This window comes from Gopherus evgoodei, chromosome 7 (assembly GCF_007399415.2).
Source record: "Gopherus evgoodei ecotype Sinaloan lineage chromosome 7, rGopEvg1_v1.p, whole genome shotgun sequence".
Taxonomy (NCBI): Eukaryota; Metazoa; Chordata; order Testudines; family Testudinidae; genus Gopherus; species Gopherus evgoodei.
In genome coordinates this window covers 112,517,680-112,534,139 of record NC_044328.1, presented here as the reverse complement: position 1 = coordinate 112,534,139, position 16,460 = coordinate 112,517,680, and the positions used below count along the sequence as shown (strand labels likewise).

Sequence of the window (16,460 nt, the reverse complement as noted above, 5' to 3'; positions counted from 1 at the left end):
GCAGCTATGTAAGTGTGCAGAGTCCCTCTCTGCCATGTGTTTTCAGTGCAATTGGGAAGGAGTAGCAAAGAAAGGAGGGCAATGGCTGCTGTAAGCAGAAATACAGCTCAAAGACCCAGTGCAGCACCTCTTGCTGATGGAAAAAGGGTATGAAAACTGCTCTCAACTTTCATCTGAAAATATCCATAAATGAAACTTGTGTGGTGCTAAAATATATTTCACTCCAGGAAAGTCAGCTAGTGGTTAGGGCTTTAATCAAAGCCAGGTGAGCAAGCTTTAGTTTTCTTCTTACTGCTTTCTCCCCTGAAAACCCGCATTACATCAAGTGAAGACCAGAGAAGATACTAGCAGGGCGAGACACCCAATGCTGACAGCTGCACTAGAGTGTGCCAAGAGAACAAGTTTTATTCGAACTACCTCAGTCCCCCATTTATTAAGAACATTACAGCATATGCCCCGGGGGCACATCAGGAAAGTTCTCCACCAGCCCCCTGATGTTACTGCTGGTCACAAATCTGAGTTTTTTGGCAGTGAAAGGGAGGGACAGTAGTGGGGAATGTCTAACTGGATGCTGGATAGACACTCATAGTAAAACCACTGCAAAAGAAAAGCTGTGTGGCCTAGTCAAAAGAGCACTCTGACTCAGGAGAGCTGAGTTCTGGTTCTGCCACTGGCCTGCTGGGTGACCTTGGGCAGGTCACTTCCCCTCCTTGTGCCTCTATTTCCCTATTTATAAAATGGTGATAATACTACTGACCTTTGTAAAGAGCTTGGAGATTTGCCAAATGTGAGAGCTACATATTATTTCTCAAGAGTTAACACAGAACCCCAGGGTTGTAACCAATAGGACTTTATTCCATTTTTATTTAAACCAAAAAAAAACCTGAGGTACAATACACAAAAGCGTCTAAAAAAGAAATAGTTTAAAATTAATAGCTTTGAAGGTTTGGATAATTTTAAATAAGAGTTTTCAACCTAATTTAAAGGCAACTTGTCAAGCAATACCTTTGTACGCTTCGCTGCTCCTTTGCATATGAAGGTAGTCTCCGTGCTGTCCTTCATCTTACCTCCAAGTTATTTTCACTAGAGATCAGGATCTGATTCTCTTTTGGTGAAGGACTCGGGCAAGTCTTTACAGTACTTGAGTGGTGAGAGCACAGCTCAAGCCAAAAGCTCTCCCAGCCCTCCTCTGAAGAAGGGGATATTGGGCCTTGGTCAGAGGCTCCTTTTCACTAGGAGAGCCACAGCTCAAGTTTCAGGACTTATCTATCATGTCTTCAGTTTAGTCAGCCAAAGTCCTCCAGCCAAAAGAGCAAGTCAGACCCTGCTCATGCAGGGGAAGGGAGGTTCTGAATACATATCAGAAAGGAATAGCACAGGACACAGTACTTTGCTATACAGTTTATCTTCAATTTCAGAAAACTGACATTAAGGCTGATCATCAATACTGTGTTTGTAGCTTTTACCATAAATGGTTACCGGGTGTTCAGATTTTCCTATATCTAGAAGGGTCATATAAATCATTTTAAGTGATTAATCTCCTTGCGTTACAACTAGAGTGTTATTAAATCCATCTGTCACTGTTCATTCTGCTGACCCTCTGTAATAGCAGACACTGCTCCTTGGCCCTTATTGACGTCGCTGATGCACACCCATAGTCCATCTACTGATTCCTTCCACAAAGTGACCTGAAAACAGATCAAGAAGGAGAAGTATTAGCCTTAGTAAAATACCAGTACTCTTCCATTCCCATCTTTTGGCGTTCACTGTACACCACATGGTCTTTCCCCACCACTGTTCCTTTCATACACTTTTTAAAAACTCCTCTGCATATTGCTGATTCTGGGCACCTCTTGATATGGCTCCTTAATTAGCCACATGATTGCACCTAATAATAAAGGCTCTTCATAATGCTCTCAACCCAGACAGCGATTGACATCCTAATTCATAAGTTCCGACAGTTATAACAGCACAAGGAAGGGATGGTATGTTAATATCCTACATAAGACACTAACTGAAGTCTTATTCCACCTGCCATCAAACAATACGGGCACCCCACAGTATGCTGCATTTCCATACCCCCAGAAAGGATTGACAAACTGCAGTGCTAAGTAGTTGAACAGGAGTTTGGCCTTTCTGATGAAGAGAACAGGAAAGGTAATGTACAATAAAGAGGTAGCACTAGAATACTTAGGATAAGAAGGTTCCAGATCAGAAGAAAGACTTAAAACACCTCACTTAGGTTTCATTTTTCACATTACCAGTCATGTGAATCTAATACAAGAGACTGAATTCCCAGATCAAGGTAGTCCTCTCCGTGTGATGCTATTGCTGATCATCTCAGTTAGGTCAGAGTAGCTGGTTAGCTGACCAGCAGAATCTAGACAGTGCAATTCCCTCTAGAATAAATTCTAAACTGCACCCCTACTCAAAGTGAATGTATACTGGAAGGACTGTATTTTTCAAAATACACCTCTACCCAGATATAACGCTGTCCTCGGGAGCCAAAAAAAAATATCTTACTGCATTATAGGTGAAACCACGTTATATCGAACTTGCTTTGATCCGCCGGAGTGCGCAGCCCCACCCCCTGAGCACTGCTTTACCACGTTATATCCGAATGTATGTTATATCAGGGTAGAGGTGTACTCCAAAAAATTTAGCTCTCTAGTGTTTTAAAAATCAGGTGTTTTAACTCTCACTGAATGAAAGAGAATCTTATTTTCAAACTGGCTTTAAAGTATGTTGTTAAAAGGACTGGCCTGTACATCCAGTAGAGACAAGAATGAAGAGAGCCCTTAATGCTGGACTGGAGACTACACCAGAAGTCATTTTCTTGATATAGCTCAACTGAAAATTTGGATAAAGCACCTAACAGTTCAGAGCTTAGGTTAGCATTGTGCTCCATCAGTTAGCTCTACTAAGAGCCACATGCAAAGCTCAAGCCACAGCACTCACTTTATTGTCTCCTCCTGACACAGCAAGAATGTTTGCAGTAATAGACCAGCTAACATGCCAGACTACATCATTGAACTTGTGCAGCAATTTTGGTGACCATGAATTTCCAGAGGCATCGTCGCATGTCCAGATGAACACTCTGCCATCCTGGGAAAAAGCAAAACAAGTCCGTAGGACCAATGGTGGCACATCACAATACTGAAACAAGATTATCTGGGCTTTATAGCTGCACTCTGCTCACTTCAAAAAGCAGCTATAACAATCTGGAAAAAAAAAAAGTCACTTTATGTGCATTTGTTTAAAAAACACCATGATGACAACAGTTCTGGACAGGCTTGGTTTTTTTAAGAGGTCTAAATGAAAAGTGCAAAAACATTAAAGTGCCGTTTGGGTCAGAAGAGTAGCTACTGACATATTCTTCCTCAAGAGATCTGCTCTCTGAGCATTCTGGGTCACATCAGCTGAATTTTCTGCCATAAATACATTCTTGTTACTTTTTATTCTGCCAGTCTTACAAAGCAAGCTGGTTCTTCTCTGGCACATGCAGCAATGGAACTGTTCAATAAATATCATTTGGAAAATCTTTATTACTGCTGAGGATATAGGAACCTGAAAGGAGGACTAGACCTCAAATCTCAGGTTGTTTGCATGGCTAACAATTTGGGGAAAAATATTTTTTTGTGAAATGGGCAAGTTTGATCCCAAGTCATTAAGAGCTTTTCAGCTTAGAACAACACTTCCTGATGGAACTCCTGTACCCCCTTTTTCCTTACTCTATCAAATGGCTGTCTTTGCTGCATTGACCTACAACTTCACTCTTGTCAAATATGTCTGTTAAGCATCTGAGCTCAAACTCTGTAAAAATTTCTTAAGGGAAGTAGTGGAAACCTAGGACAGCTAAGTACAGATGGGGCACAACATTCTAGAACAATGGATTGGCATGACTGGTTAGAGATGAAAAAGCTATATTCTCTCTCCCACTTGATTACCATTCATACAGCACAGCAATCTTGAAGTGGGTGGCATTGTCAGAGCCAGCATGTTTCTCACAGATGAGAGTCTTACCTGTGAACAGCTAGCAATGGTACTTGTTGGCAAACCTATGGAGGGAGCCCAGGCTACATCTCGGACCCAGTCACTGTGAGCCTCCAGCTTCTGTTCTTCCTTCCATTGGGCATCTTCCTCTCTGAAGGGATTGTAAGACATATTCATGCAAAGAAAGAGCAGCAGCAACATCCCCAACTTCTCTGCTTCTGCCTTCCATCTCCCATTTTGGAAGGTGGAATTTTATTATGCATTCAGTACTCCTGAGAGGGTGTTTGATTTATCCATAATGCTGGCAACATAAACATCCCTTTCTTCTCCCCCTCAGTGTATCTCAGGCCTGACTTGAAGGGACAGTTGCTCTAGGGACAAAAAGAGCATTCAGTTTCCATGGTCTGTTCACCTCTTGGCTCAACAGAGTTGGAATTATATTCCAACAACTTCGGACACAGCCAGTGAAAAATAAGTTCAAAGTACATCTGCGTCTCACTATATAAACTGAAGCAGGATTGTGTTGAGTATTGACCACCATAATAATGCAACAGAATGCAAAAAAGTTATGGAACTGTTAAGAGGAAAGCTTTTAAAGCATGGAAGACAATATGGAATTGCTTAAAATATTGAGATACCATCAATGGCATATTTGGGGGATCAGCAAAGAAACTGTTCCCTTTTACAGGAAGAGGAAAGAAACAAAGTCTCTAATTCAGACAGTGGGGATACTTACTTCCAAATCTTGATGAGGTTGTCACAGCCACCCGATGCAAATCTTTTGATGTAATTTGGTTTTTGGCCAGATGGCTGGTCAATAAGGCTTCCTGGTACAACCGCAGGGGCCCAGCTAACAGCATTACAGCCGATCTGTGCAAGAAGACAATTTACTGTTAGATTTCTTACCCTTTAAAATTAAAGATGCTGGAGTTACAAGAGATATCTCCTCTACCTTCCATACTGCTCCAGGGGAGCAGGCATCCAGGGATGACTTCTGAATCTAAGTTTCCTACACAATGCTGTATTAAAATCTGATGAGCAAGCAGACCAGCTACAGTCTAATCTCAACACAACAGTTCCTGAAAAGGCCAGGAATGGCCGGGGGTGGGGGCACGCACGGGGGAGGTTTAGTGGACAAAACTACACCTTTCACATGCAAGTGGCTAGATAAACCAATGTCTGTTTTTACTAAGGTAAAACAGTGCTGCAGCTTCGAATGACTATTGTTAAAGGCAACATTTGAAGTCACTGGGCAGAGCTGGCACTGCAATCATATCTCATTTCCATTTTATTTTACTGTCCACAATGTACGATAGCTTCCCGCATATATTTTAACAAAGACTCCGCCATGTTTCATCTTGGGAAACCTCCTCTCCTCACCAAGTGTGAGTCACTTTGCTGTTCTCGGTCTTGACTTAGACTGTAAGCCCTTTGGGGCAGCAATAGTGTGCCTATAGAGCAACATGCATGTTCATGGAGCTATAGAAATACACTTACAGTATGTGCATTGCTGATCTTTTTGATTTCCCACTGCCCATCGCCTGTGTAGCTCAACAGTGAAATGGCCCCATCAGAGCTCCCGCAGGCCAGGATCAAGCCATAGTCATGTGGTGCCCAGCAGACGGAATTCACTGTCAGAAACATATGGAAGATTGGTTTACTATCAGGTGACTGACTAGTATGACACTTTGGAAGCCAAGGGTAAGGCACTAAGAAGTAAGTTACTTTTTTAATCAGCTTAAGGGTCCTTATTGAAGATAAAGATGCTGCAGGGATTTTTAAAGAATAGTTTAAAAGCCTGAGTTTCTTCTATGACAGTTGAGACCCCAGAACAGAGCCAGGAGCTGCGTTTTAGGCATCAACATCAGATTCAGAGGAAAACAGAACAGCTATTTTGCTTTAAACCATATTTGTTTGTGCCAAGTGCGTACTTAATGGGAGCACAGCATACTACTGTGCTTAATTATGGTCTTCAGGTTCCAAAACCCTGTTCCTTCCTACCAGGAATGGGAGTGATGCAGAGACTGCGTGTTCAGCATTGGCAGACAAGAGTACTTGAGAGATTCTGAACAGCACACAACAACTAGTGTGACCCCCTGCCACAAATTTCTTGTGAGGATCCCTTGAGGGAGGTGATGGATATGTGCATAGAGACCTCTTCAGCCCAAACCGCCGCTAACACCACAAAATGCATTATTTGTAGTTTTTGTAAGTCTACAGTCATATTCTGTTAATGAGCTGGAATCTTAAACCTTAGTGTAGGCTTCAAGTCAGGCTCAGCTTAAGAAGCAAGTACCTCATGTTATCCAACAGCAGCTCAGTTGGCCCAGAGAGGTACACAACAAAGACCCGATGCTGCAGTCCTTACTCTAACTAAACTGACAACGCGTGAAGCAGCAAAATCTTTTCCACTCTTCCTCAGGAAGCTGAGCACAGCAACCCCCAGAGTCTTGGGGTTTTTTTAAAAAAGGGAGACCGATGATCCAGAAAGGCCTGCCACTCTCACAGAACAGCCTCTATACAAAACAGCACTGTAAACCAACCCCACCTCTTCTGAAAGCATTCTTGCTATAGTGACCATGTACCATTCTGTTTGCAGCGTGCTGTATTATACCCATCTAGCATGAGCTGCCTGTAAGCTTGTTCAGTTAGGGATCCATTGTTGCCTGACATCTCACATAGCACACAATGCCATTCGTATGATGTTCATGTTGTATATAATGAACTATCAAGCCAGAGATTGGCCACATAGGGAAGGAAGTACTATATTGTACAACTCTTCTCTCTGCCAGTTTAAGATGGTATTTTATGAAATGGTCCTTTTCCCCCCCAACCCCCTTATTTAATAAAAATGTTAAAATTTTAAACCCCAGTCACCTTCCAACACCGTCAAAGAACATACACATTGTTATATGACAGGTGAACAAAAAGATTAAATTAAGATACCACTTGATCCCCTCTGCCCATTTACACGGTTAGAACACTCCACATACCCGAGGAGTCATGCCCAGTGTACTCATATGTCTTTTCCCAAGTGCCATTTTCTTCCTTCCAGACAATAACTTTCCTGTCGTAGGAACACGAGGCCAGAATATTTCCATACATGGGGTGAGCCCAGGCAACCTGCCACACAGGACCTTCGTGGCTATAACAAACAACATTAGTTGGGAGAGATAAGGAAAGCATGGCATTTGAAGGGGAGAAACCCCTTTCAATCTTACCTGTTTCACAGCAAATTGCAAAGCAATTTTTTTTTCATAAGTAATGACCACCAGACACCTCTGCAGTGGCAAGATGGAAGCGGGAGAGCATTGAAGAGTGCAACTTGGATGTGTTGGTTAAGATAAAAACCCAAATATTCATTTCACACACTAGCTACTAAGAGCGCATATTTATTTCTAGAATACCAGAGATGTCAAGGTTTCAAGTTATTTTTAACTTTCTTGCTTTCTCCACTCGCAGTAATACAAGCAAAGTTTAAAGACAGCCAGCCAGAGTAACTACTTCCCAGGAGGAATTTATAGTGCAGGTATGAATTATTATGCTTTTTTTTTTTCTTTTTTTTTAAAAACCTCACCTGTAGAATAAATATAAAATTAGAAAATTAAAGTTAGCTTAAGATTGGTTAAAGAAATGTGTTGTAAAGAAAGGCCTAACTAGCAAGTAAAAAGAGCTTGAAAAAAAGGCCAGAAGCAATGAAGTGCAGAGGATGGCTGATAGGGTTGACTGCAATAAGACAAACAGAATCTGTCTTAAAAAGCCAACACAGATCTTCTCACCCCACATGCCATGTTATTTAAAAAAATAGGACCTGTGTGAACCCAGGTGCAAAGGAGAAAACAAAACAAAAAATTGCAAAAAGGAGGGGAAAGAGGTAGAAAGGAAAGACTGTAAATCTTAGCTGGATTAAGACTGGAAATAAGGGTGACCTGTCTCAAACCGGTTTTTAGCTGAAGTCAGTAATTGGCGATGACACCTCTTACTTGTTAAAGGGTACAAAAAGTAAACTCAAAGGGTTCATTACTAATACCTGCCTGACTATGCTGGAGCCAACCAATATGTATCTAAGTCGCACCAGGTTTAGCCCCTTTGTAAAAATTTTGATCAAACGCTTATAAACGTTCTGTTACTATTTGGATGTGGTAAGTTGCTTATTATTTACACTTTTTAGGCATGTTTGGAGCAATTGTATGAATACCATTTGGTCTTTTGATTTAATAAAGGAATTTATGGTTCATTAGTGTCCTGATAATATTCTGCATAAATAATAATTCCAATATCATCCCACCAAGCAATGCCAGGCCAATAATCCATTGATAAGTTACATGAGATTCTTTTTCATTTCACTTACTCACCCTCTCAGGTCAGCTATGAGGATCTGCCCTCCATTCCTTACATCAAAGATTTTTACAGATCTGTCAGAAGAGCAGGTTGCTAATCGAGTACCATAATAATCCATCTGAGCATCATGCTGGAAGATAATGGAGATTCCCATTAATATCTGCATACTCTTGCTGCATTAATAAATATTATGGATTTTATGTTTAACCGTAGCTGTAACAATTGTGAACTGTTTACCAAATTAGAGCAGTAGGATAAAAAGGTTAGAGAGCTTATAAGTTATCTTGTTCACATAAATCCTTTCATTCCCCAGAGATTTTTTCTTGCACTAAACACAAGAGTTAGCTATTAAAATACAGATATTAAAAGTATTTTACACTTCTCTCTGACTTGGGTATATTACTCCACTACAGGAAAAAGTAGTCGTGTCTAGTAGTTAGAGCAAGAGACAGGAAGTTGGTACTCTGGGATTCCAATCTCTACCACTGTCTCTAACCCTGGGCAAGTTACTTAATTTTCTTTATTTCAGCTTCCCTTTGTAAAATAAAAAACCTGACCTACCTCACATGTGTACTCAGACTCTGCATTAATCAATGTTTGTAAGTCATTTTGAGATCCTTCCATATAAAGCACCAAAGAAGTGCAGAGTTATTGAGGAAAGGCCCTAATCTTTTGGGTAGAAGACTCATGTTCTAAAGTGCTATTATATTCCTTATCTAAGTATGCATGCACACATTAATCTTCCTCAATTTCATTCTTCTGAGTTCTCTAAGCAACAGCCTACATCAGGGTTTCTCAAACAGGGTTCACTGCTTCTGTAGGGAAAGCCCGTGGCGGGCCAGGCGTTTACCTTCCCCATTCGCAGTTCCATCCGATCGCAGCTCCCACTGGCCACGGATCGCTGCTCCGGGCCAATGGGAGCTGCTGGAAGTGGCGCTGGCCAAGGGACGTACTGGCCACCACTTCCAGCAACTCTCATTGGCCCAGAGCCGCGATCACCCAGACCTGCGGACCAGGCAGGTAAACCGGCCCAGCCCACCAGGGGCTTTTCCTACAGAAGCGGCAACCTCTGTTTGAGAAACTCTGGCCTACATTCTTAGGGTTGTTTGTTTGTTTGTTTCTCAGCAATAAGTCCCAGACATCACAATGAGAGCTCTAAATTGTCTTTCCTTCCTCAACCAGCTCCACTTCTAGTTATCAACATATGAAACAGGTTTAACAGTTTTCCAGACTGTCTTTTGCTTTCTTCCAGACAAAGCTGTAACACATCCCCTTACCTCCCAGCGTGTACTACTCACTCACTCAAGCTGTCACTAGGAAGTGCCATAAAGATAACCTCATTGAAGTAACTGGGATTGCACAGGTAACTGGGAGCAGCATTTTCCCCACTACTACACTTAGAAAAAAACAAAACAGTTTTGCTTTACTGAAGAAAAATCCTCAGCTTTTATTTAAAAAAATAAAACACTTACAATCATGTCCTCATGAGAGGTGTCCACAGTGTTAATTACTGACACCTGGGGGGAAAAAATAATTTACATTTAGTGCAACTGCCAACTTGGAGACAGAAATTAATCTAGTTGAACCAGGGCGATTTTATATTAAAATACCTAGGTAAGATGTTTTCACCTATACTTCACTAAGGATACAACCCATTTCCATTCAGTAAGAACTTTACCTCAAGTCAGTCTTAGTTTATCTTTGCAAATGTTGTAGTTAAGGCGCAGAAAGTACAAATAGGCATGCTTTGCTCTGGGTTTTTGTAAGTGTGAATTTAGCACTGACTCGGCCCTTCCTTGAGAATGAAGTCCTCTCTTTTATTAATGAGAGTGATAAAGCCCAGGCTCCTGGTAAGTCAAGCTTCCCCACATTACCCTACCAATATTTTTGCCTCTGTCCTGGAAGAACCACGTCTAGAGGAGGAAGGACAGCTTGAGCTAGTCTTTGCTGAGGCTGTCAACAAGTGTATCACAGTGCCAAGAGTTTGGAAACCAAACTCATTTCACAGCCATGGCCTGTACAGCCATCAGCTCCTAGTGATTTCAGCTCCTTGGCCAGACGACATGATGTAGCAATGCAGAAGTAAAGGATTCTACCCATCAATCCCTTGAACTGTTCAGTGCCCCTAGTAAACTTTTTGGGGATGAAAGACAAGAGGATACCCTCACCAAGACATTCAGAATGCAGGACTTCCCCACATTCTGACTTCATTCACCTGGCACTGTTCACTTCAGAATACCAGGGAGTCCTGTTTGGTTGGCAGGGTCAGCCTTTTTGCATCTATTCTGCATCTTGCTAACAGCCCCTTTGTAAGAAGGCAAAAAGACCACTAGGTATCAGCTAAAATAAGGGGCAGAAGATCCAGAGTTTTCACTCCAGTTCAGACAATCAGGCCACAAATAAGTCACTTCACCTCTCTGTACCTCACCTGTAAAATACAGTTCTCCAGTCTGTGAAACAGAGTTAATGATACCAAACATCCCTGGAGTGTAAAATGCTATATAAGGGCATGTCTGCAATTACAGTGCTGCATCAGTGCAGCTGTAGCGTTTCAGTGAAGACATGACTATGCCAACACGCAAGCTGCTACTGTTGGCGTAGTTAATCCATCTAAGTGAAAGACAGTAGCTATGTCAATGGAAGAAGCTCTCCTGTCGGCATAGGGCTGTCTACACTGGGGGTTAGGTCAGTATGACTATGTCACTCAGGGCTTGTCTAGACTATGCAGCTTTTAGCGACAAGGGTGTGTCAACACAGCCTTAGCTAAAAGTCAGCATGTGTGAACGCACTTTTGCCGACAAAATATTTCCAGCCCTGTGAGCAGCATAAGCTTTGTTAGCAGGAGAGCGCTCCCGCCGACAAAGCTGCATTCACATTGCTGCTTGCGTCGGCAAAACTTTTGTCTTTCCCAGGGGGAAGCTTTTTTAAGTACCCACGAAAGACAAGTTTTGGCAACAACTGTGCAGTGTAGACAATCCCTCAAAGATGTGGATTTTCCACACCCCTGAGTGATATGGTTATATCAACACAACTAGGTAATGCAGATCAAGCCTTAGGTATCTAACAGACATCTATCATATGTCAAAGATAAAGCCCAATATGGTTGTTAAAGCTTATGTATCTTCTAAAAGGAGGCACTGCAGATTGTGGAACAGCCAAAGGCAGCAGCCGCTGGGGCTACGCTTCTGCTTCCTCTTCAAATAAAAGATTTATTTTATCTTTTCTATCCTACAGTCTACTCCCTCGATTTTTTTTTTAATTTGCTACCAATCACACAACAGGGTAAACAGGAGCACAGGGCCGTAAGAGGACTGGGGAACTACTGAACTGGAGCAAGGGGCTGCTGGGGCATGGACACATCACCCGGCCAGGGGCCTGCAGGTGGGAGCTCGCGAGCCTACGAGAGACGAGGAAGTGAGGGGCCCGCCCTCACTTCGGCCCAGGGTGAAAGCGGCGAGACAGCCCCCGCCACTGGCCTTGGGGGGGGGGGACCCCTCCTGGGATGCGGCGAGAAGGGCCCGACCCGTAGGAAGCTCGGGGGGGGGCGGGGCAGGCAGGGGGCCCGGGATGGATCTGCCGCCGCGCGCAGATGCGGGGAGAGTCCCAACCCTCCGAGGCCCTGGGGCCCTGTCTCCCTCCCCGGTGGAAATCAGCCGCTCGCGGGAACCTTACCATGGCGGCAGCGGCGGACCGGCCTCCTGTGGCTGCTGCCGGCGGGTCTCAGACGTGGCAGCTCCCGGTCCGGCGATGAAGACGCCCCGATCGGGAACACGAGCCCCAGGCTCTTCTTCCCGTCACGCAAAGGTTCCGCCTACCGCTCAGGCCCAGCTGCCCCTGCATCTCGCTCACTCACCCCTTCGGGCTTGGCTTCCTTACCCACTGCCGCCTCTCAGGCCCTGTGGTGCTGCCCACTGCAGTGCCGCCCCCAGGCAGGCTTAGGCCCTCTAGCTCCAGTTCCCCAGTCTGTGTGGAGTATTCACTCTCCAATATGAAGTTAATGAGACAAAGGGAGGGAGGATCTAATTCCTAAAACATCCCTTCAGTGACACAAAACTGTCCTGCTAGATTTCCCATTTCTCCTTTCAAATGGACCAGGCAGCTGTCCCTTTACCCAGATTAAGGGCTTGCCTACTATGTTACCCAGACACAGAAGCCAAAAACCAGACAGGTGGCAGTCCTAGGACAGGGAGTTGTTCCTGATTAACTCCAGGTGTGGTGTGGACACTGAGTCTGCAGTAAAAATGCCTTGTTCCTGTTTAGATGAACCATAGAACAGTTAATCAGGAACAACTTCACATGTGGGCAAGCTTTTTGCTGCCCTGTTCCCATTAACTCAATGTCTTTGAGAGAACAGCACTAGTGGGTTAGAGTTAGCATGAATTAACAGGGCCCAGCCATACTCTTTGAGATAGGCCAAAATCTCAACTGAAACAGCTTCAAAACCTATTGGAAGTTCACATCTGGCTAAAAACATCTTTAAAATCAGATGAACCAAAACTCCAGCTCCAAATATTTCTAAACTTTGGCCAGCATCCACTAGCCTCTCTAATAGGGTTACCAAATTTCTACTCACACAGAACTGAACACCCTTGCCCTGCCCCTCCTCTGAGGCCCTGCCTGTGCCCTGCTCCTTCTCCAAGGCCTCACCCTCCACTCACGCCATTCCCCTCTCCCTTTGTCACTTGCTCTTCCCACCCTCAGTCACTTGCTTATTTTCATTGGGCTGGCTTGGGGCTGGAGTGCAAGAGGGGGTGAGGGTCTAGCTAGGGGTGAGGGCTTTGGGGTGGGGCCAGGGATGATGGGTTTGGGGTGTTGGAGGGGTCTCTGGGCTGGGGGGTGGAGCTGAGGGGTATGGGAGAGGGATCCGGGCTGAGGCAGGGGACTGGGGTGTGGGAGGAGATATGGGCTCAGGGCTGGGGGTGTGAGTTCTGAGGTGGGGGCAGAAATTAGGGGTTCAGGATGCAGGAGGGGGCTCTGGGATAGGACAGAGGGTTGGGCTGTGTGGGGGGTGAGGGCTCCAGCTAGGGGTGTGAGCTTTGGGGTGGGGCTGGGGATGAGGGGTTTGAGGTACAGGAGGGTGCTCCAGGCTGGGACTGAGGGGTTTGGAGGGCAGGAGAGGGATCAGGGTTGGGGTATGGGGGTGTGCTCTGGGGATGAATGGGTTGGGATGCAGGAGGGTGCTCCAGACTGGGATTGAGAGGTTTGGAGGGCAGAAAGAGGGATCAGGGCTGGGGCAGGCTCTAGGCAGCCTATATCTCAAGCAGCTCCCAAAAGAAGTTAGCATGTTCCCCCTCCAGCTCCTACACAGAGGCACAGCTCTGTGTGCTGCCCTTTCTGCAGGTGCCGCCCCCACAACTCCCATTGGCTGTGGTTCCTGGCCGGTGGAAGCTGTGGGGGTGATGACTGGGGCGGAGGCAGCATGCAGTGCTCCTTGGCTGCCTCTACACATAGCAGCTGGAGGGGGAACATGCTGGCTGTTTCCTAGGAGTCACGTGGCATGAAGGCTAGCAGGGAGCCTGCCAGCCCCCTGTGTGGAGCTGCCAACCAAAACAGTCATCAGCCTAGTCAGCGGTGCTGACCGGAGCCATCAGGATCCTTTTTGAACCGGGTGTTCTGGTCGATAACTGGACACCTGGTCACCCTATTCTCTAATACTACTGTTTGGGAACCATGACTATAACCAGAGACCCTTAAATCCCAATATTTTAAATAATTGTTGAAAGTTTCTTCCAGTTGTTAGGACACCACAGTTAGCATCTAAAAGGTTAGCTTCTCAAAATTTCTACCTGTACGGCCCCCATCCTGCAATGAGCTTCCATGCAGCCACACAGAGCTCAGGGGAGGAAAAGTCTCCTGGATTCTAAATAAACCTAAAGTCTGCTGGTCCCTAAGACAGGCTTTTACCCTTTTGCATCTCAAACCAATCAATAATTGGGATTTCTGTGGCCATTGTGTGCAGAATAATTGCAAATGTGAAACCTTAGATGGTCACAGATTTGTCATGTTGTAATAACTAAATTTTTAATCCTTACTCTCAAAGGGCTCAGAGCACTGCAATAATAAGAAGGGAGAAATAATATATAATAAAATCACTTCCCTCCTATAATCAAATATAATGTTACTGGGCATCTAACTCCAAAAATATATACATGGGAGAAGGAATAAATGTTGGGGCAAATAGTGGTCATAGCAGAAATCCTTTTGTAGGGAAGGGAGAATGTTTTGAGTTATCAGTTACAAGGAGGGAAAGTCTCAGATGGATGTGAAGGGATAAGATGCAATTACTTAACAACTTAAGATACAACAATGGGACCTTAAGATGATGTTTGCAGAATACCCCTTGCCCCTAGGAGACAGGGCAGCCTAGTGAAGAGGTCGATGGACTGGGAGTTAGGCATTTCTAATCCTGACATTCGCACTGACTAATTTGGAGAATTTGGGTGAGTCATTTAATGTTTCTCTGTCTCAATTTCTCCATCTGTAAAGTGTTGAGAATGATATTTATTTTCCTTTGTAAAGTGCTTTCGGATCTTCAGATGAAAAATGATATCTAAGAGCTAATATTGTACCCCACAAGCTTTAAAAGCCCCAAAGACCTCTTTATATTAATCTTCAACTCTACAGACACCTGAAGACTGCAGGGCAAGGGTAACGTGATTGTAGATTGCGGAAAGCAGTGCTTCTCCATTCTGGACAGGTTACTAGTGAAGATGATCTATTAGGAGGGAATTAGAGGAACTGAGCCTCCTGCTCCTTGTACGGTACAGCAAGGCCACCTGAGTGTGCTTTGCAAAGACAATCTTCTCATCATGTACTCCCACCCATGCATCCCCAGAGCTAAGGTCACTGTCTCTGCAGTGCTCTGAGACCAGCAAAACAACAGTTTGGAAAAATGAACCTCAGTCTGTTGTGGATTTTATGTGTTTGTACAGTGCCTAGCACAGGTGAGGCCCTGGTCCATAACTGGAATCCCTAGGCATCATCACAGTACAAATAAACAATAATTATGTAGAATGTAGATTTAAAAAAAGCTGCTAACAACACCTGAGATTATAAGTGAAAATTTTTAAATTAACTTTTTTTTCCACCATTAATTTTATTTACTTTTTGCATTTCATTCAGTTTGGACAATGAAAACTACATGTAGGTTTCTCTTTCTGGTTCTCATGCAATAACACAGTGTTTGGGTTTGTCCAAGGTTTAAATCCAAACTAAAAGCTTTTAACATTTTCATGAAATGAAGACAAAAGTTTTTATTGAAATTTTTGTTTGTAAAGAAAACCTACATTTGGGCCTAAAATGATCTGACACGAGGCTTTAACATTTATAGCATTAGCATTTATAAAGCTCTAAAGCTTGTTTGAGGTTGCTAATGCTGTTTTTAAATTATTTATTTGTTGCTGAGCCTGAAAGAAAGAAGGATGGTGTCATGGAGTCCCCGGGCAATGCTTTGGAACTGCTCCCCACAAAGCGAGTCAGGACTTTGGGGAGCCTCCTCTCTCTTGGAGCAGACTGCCCTCAGGGCAAGAAGCTCACACGGGTTCATCTTCCTGGGTCTGACCTTGGAGCATTCAGCATCCTTTGCCCCTCTGTGTTCTTCTCACAGCGAGTTCACCCAGGTGGGGTCTTGGGGAAGCCAGAGGGTCCTGCACGCACTCCCACTTTGCAGTCAGACGTGACTCAACCAACCAAAACAGAAGTTTATTAGATGACAGGAATACAGTCTAAAACAGAGCTTGTAGGTACAGAGAACAGGACCCCTCAGCCAGGTCCATTCTGGGGGCGGGGAGGGGGCAGTGAGCCAGACAACCCCATCTGCGTTCACTTCTCGTCTGCAGCCAGCCCCAAACTGACTCACCCTCCAGCCTCTCCTCTCTGGGTTTTGTTCCTTTCCCAGGCCAGGAGGTCACCTGATTCCTTTGTTCTCCAACACCTTTAGCTATCTCCTTGCTGGGAGAAGGGCCCCAGCCATTAGTTGCCAGGAGACAGAGTGCTGGTCATTTATGCACACTGGCCCTTTGCACTGCAATACTCTCACTCCCTAGAGACTTAAGAAATGCCTAGGAGAAACTGAGTCACCCACACAGTATGCAGAGGAAACATTAAGAACAGTCCTACTTCATCAT

At 44.4% G+C, this 16,460-nt stretch overlaps 1 protein-coding gene across 1 annotated transcript; it reads right to left on the bottom strand.

Annotated features, from left to right (window-relative positions):
- Window positions 1–834: 834 nt before the first annotated feature.
- On the bottom strand, window positions 835–12,109 carry SEC13 (SEC13 homolog, nuclear pore and COPII coat complex component). Its single transcript, XM_030568508.1, has 9 exons — window positions 12,007–12,109; window positions 9,807–9,851; window positions 8,349–8,464; window positions 6,987–7,138; window positions 5,491–5,624; window positions 4,730–4,863; window positions 4,024–4,144; window positions 2,959–3,105; window positions 835–1,688 (listed from the first exon to the last, which is right to left on the bottom strand). The coding sequence occupies exons 1-9, from the start codon at window positions 12,007–12,009 to the stop codon at window positions 1,578–1,580; spliced, it is 963 nt and encodes a 320-aa protein (XP_030424368.1). The 5' UTR covers window positions 12,010–12,109; the 3' UTR covers window positions 835–1,577.
- Between the last annotated feature and the right edge of the window lie 4,351 nt (window positions 12,110–16,460).

What these genes read in the sequence shown, in the direction of transcription:
- SEC13 (XM_030568508.1), bottom strand. An exon ending in AGATCAGCAATGCACATACT is followed by an intron (nt 4,864 to 5,490) that starts GTAAGTGTATTT and finishes CTTCTTGCACAG; the next exon opens with ATCGGCTGTAATGCTGTTAG. An exon ending in TGTCAGGAGGAGACAATAAA is followed by an intron (nt 1,689 to 2,958) that starts GTGAGTGCTGTG and finishes ATCTGTTTTCAG; the next exon opens with GTCACTTTGTGGAAGGAATC.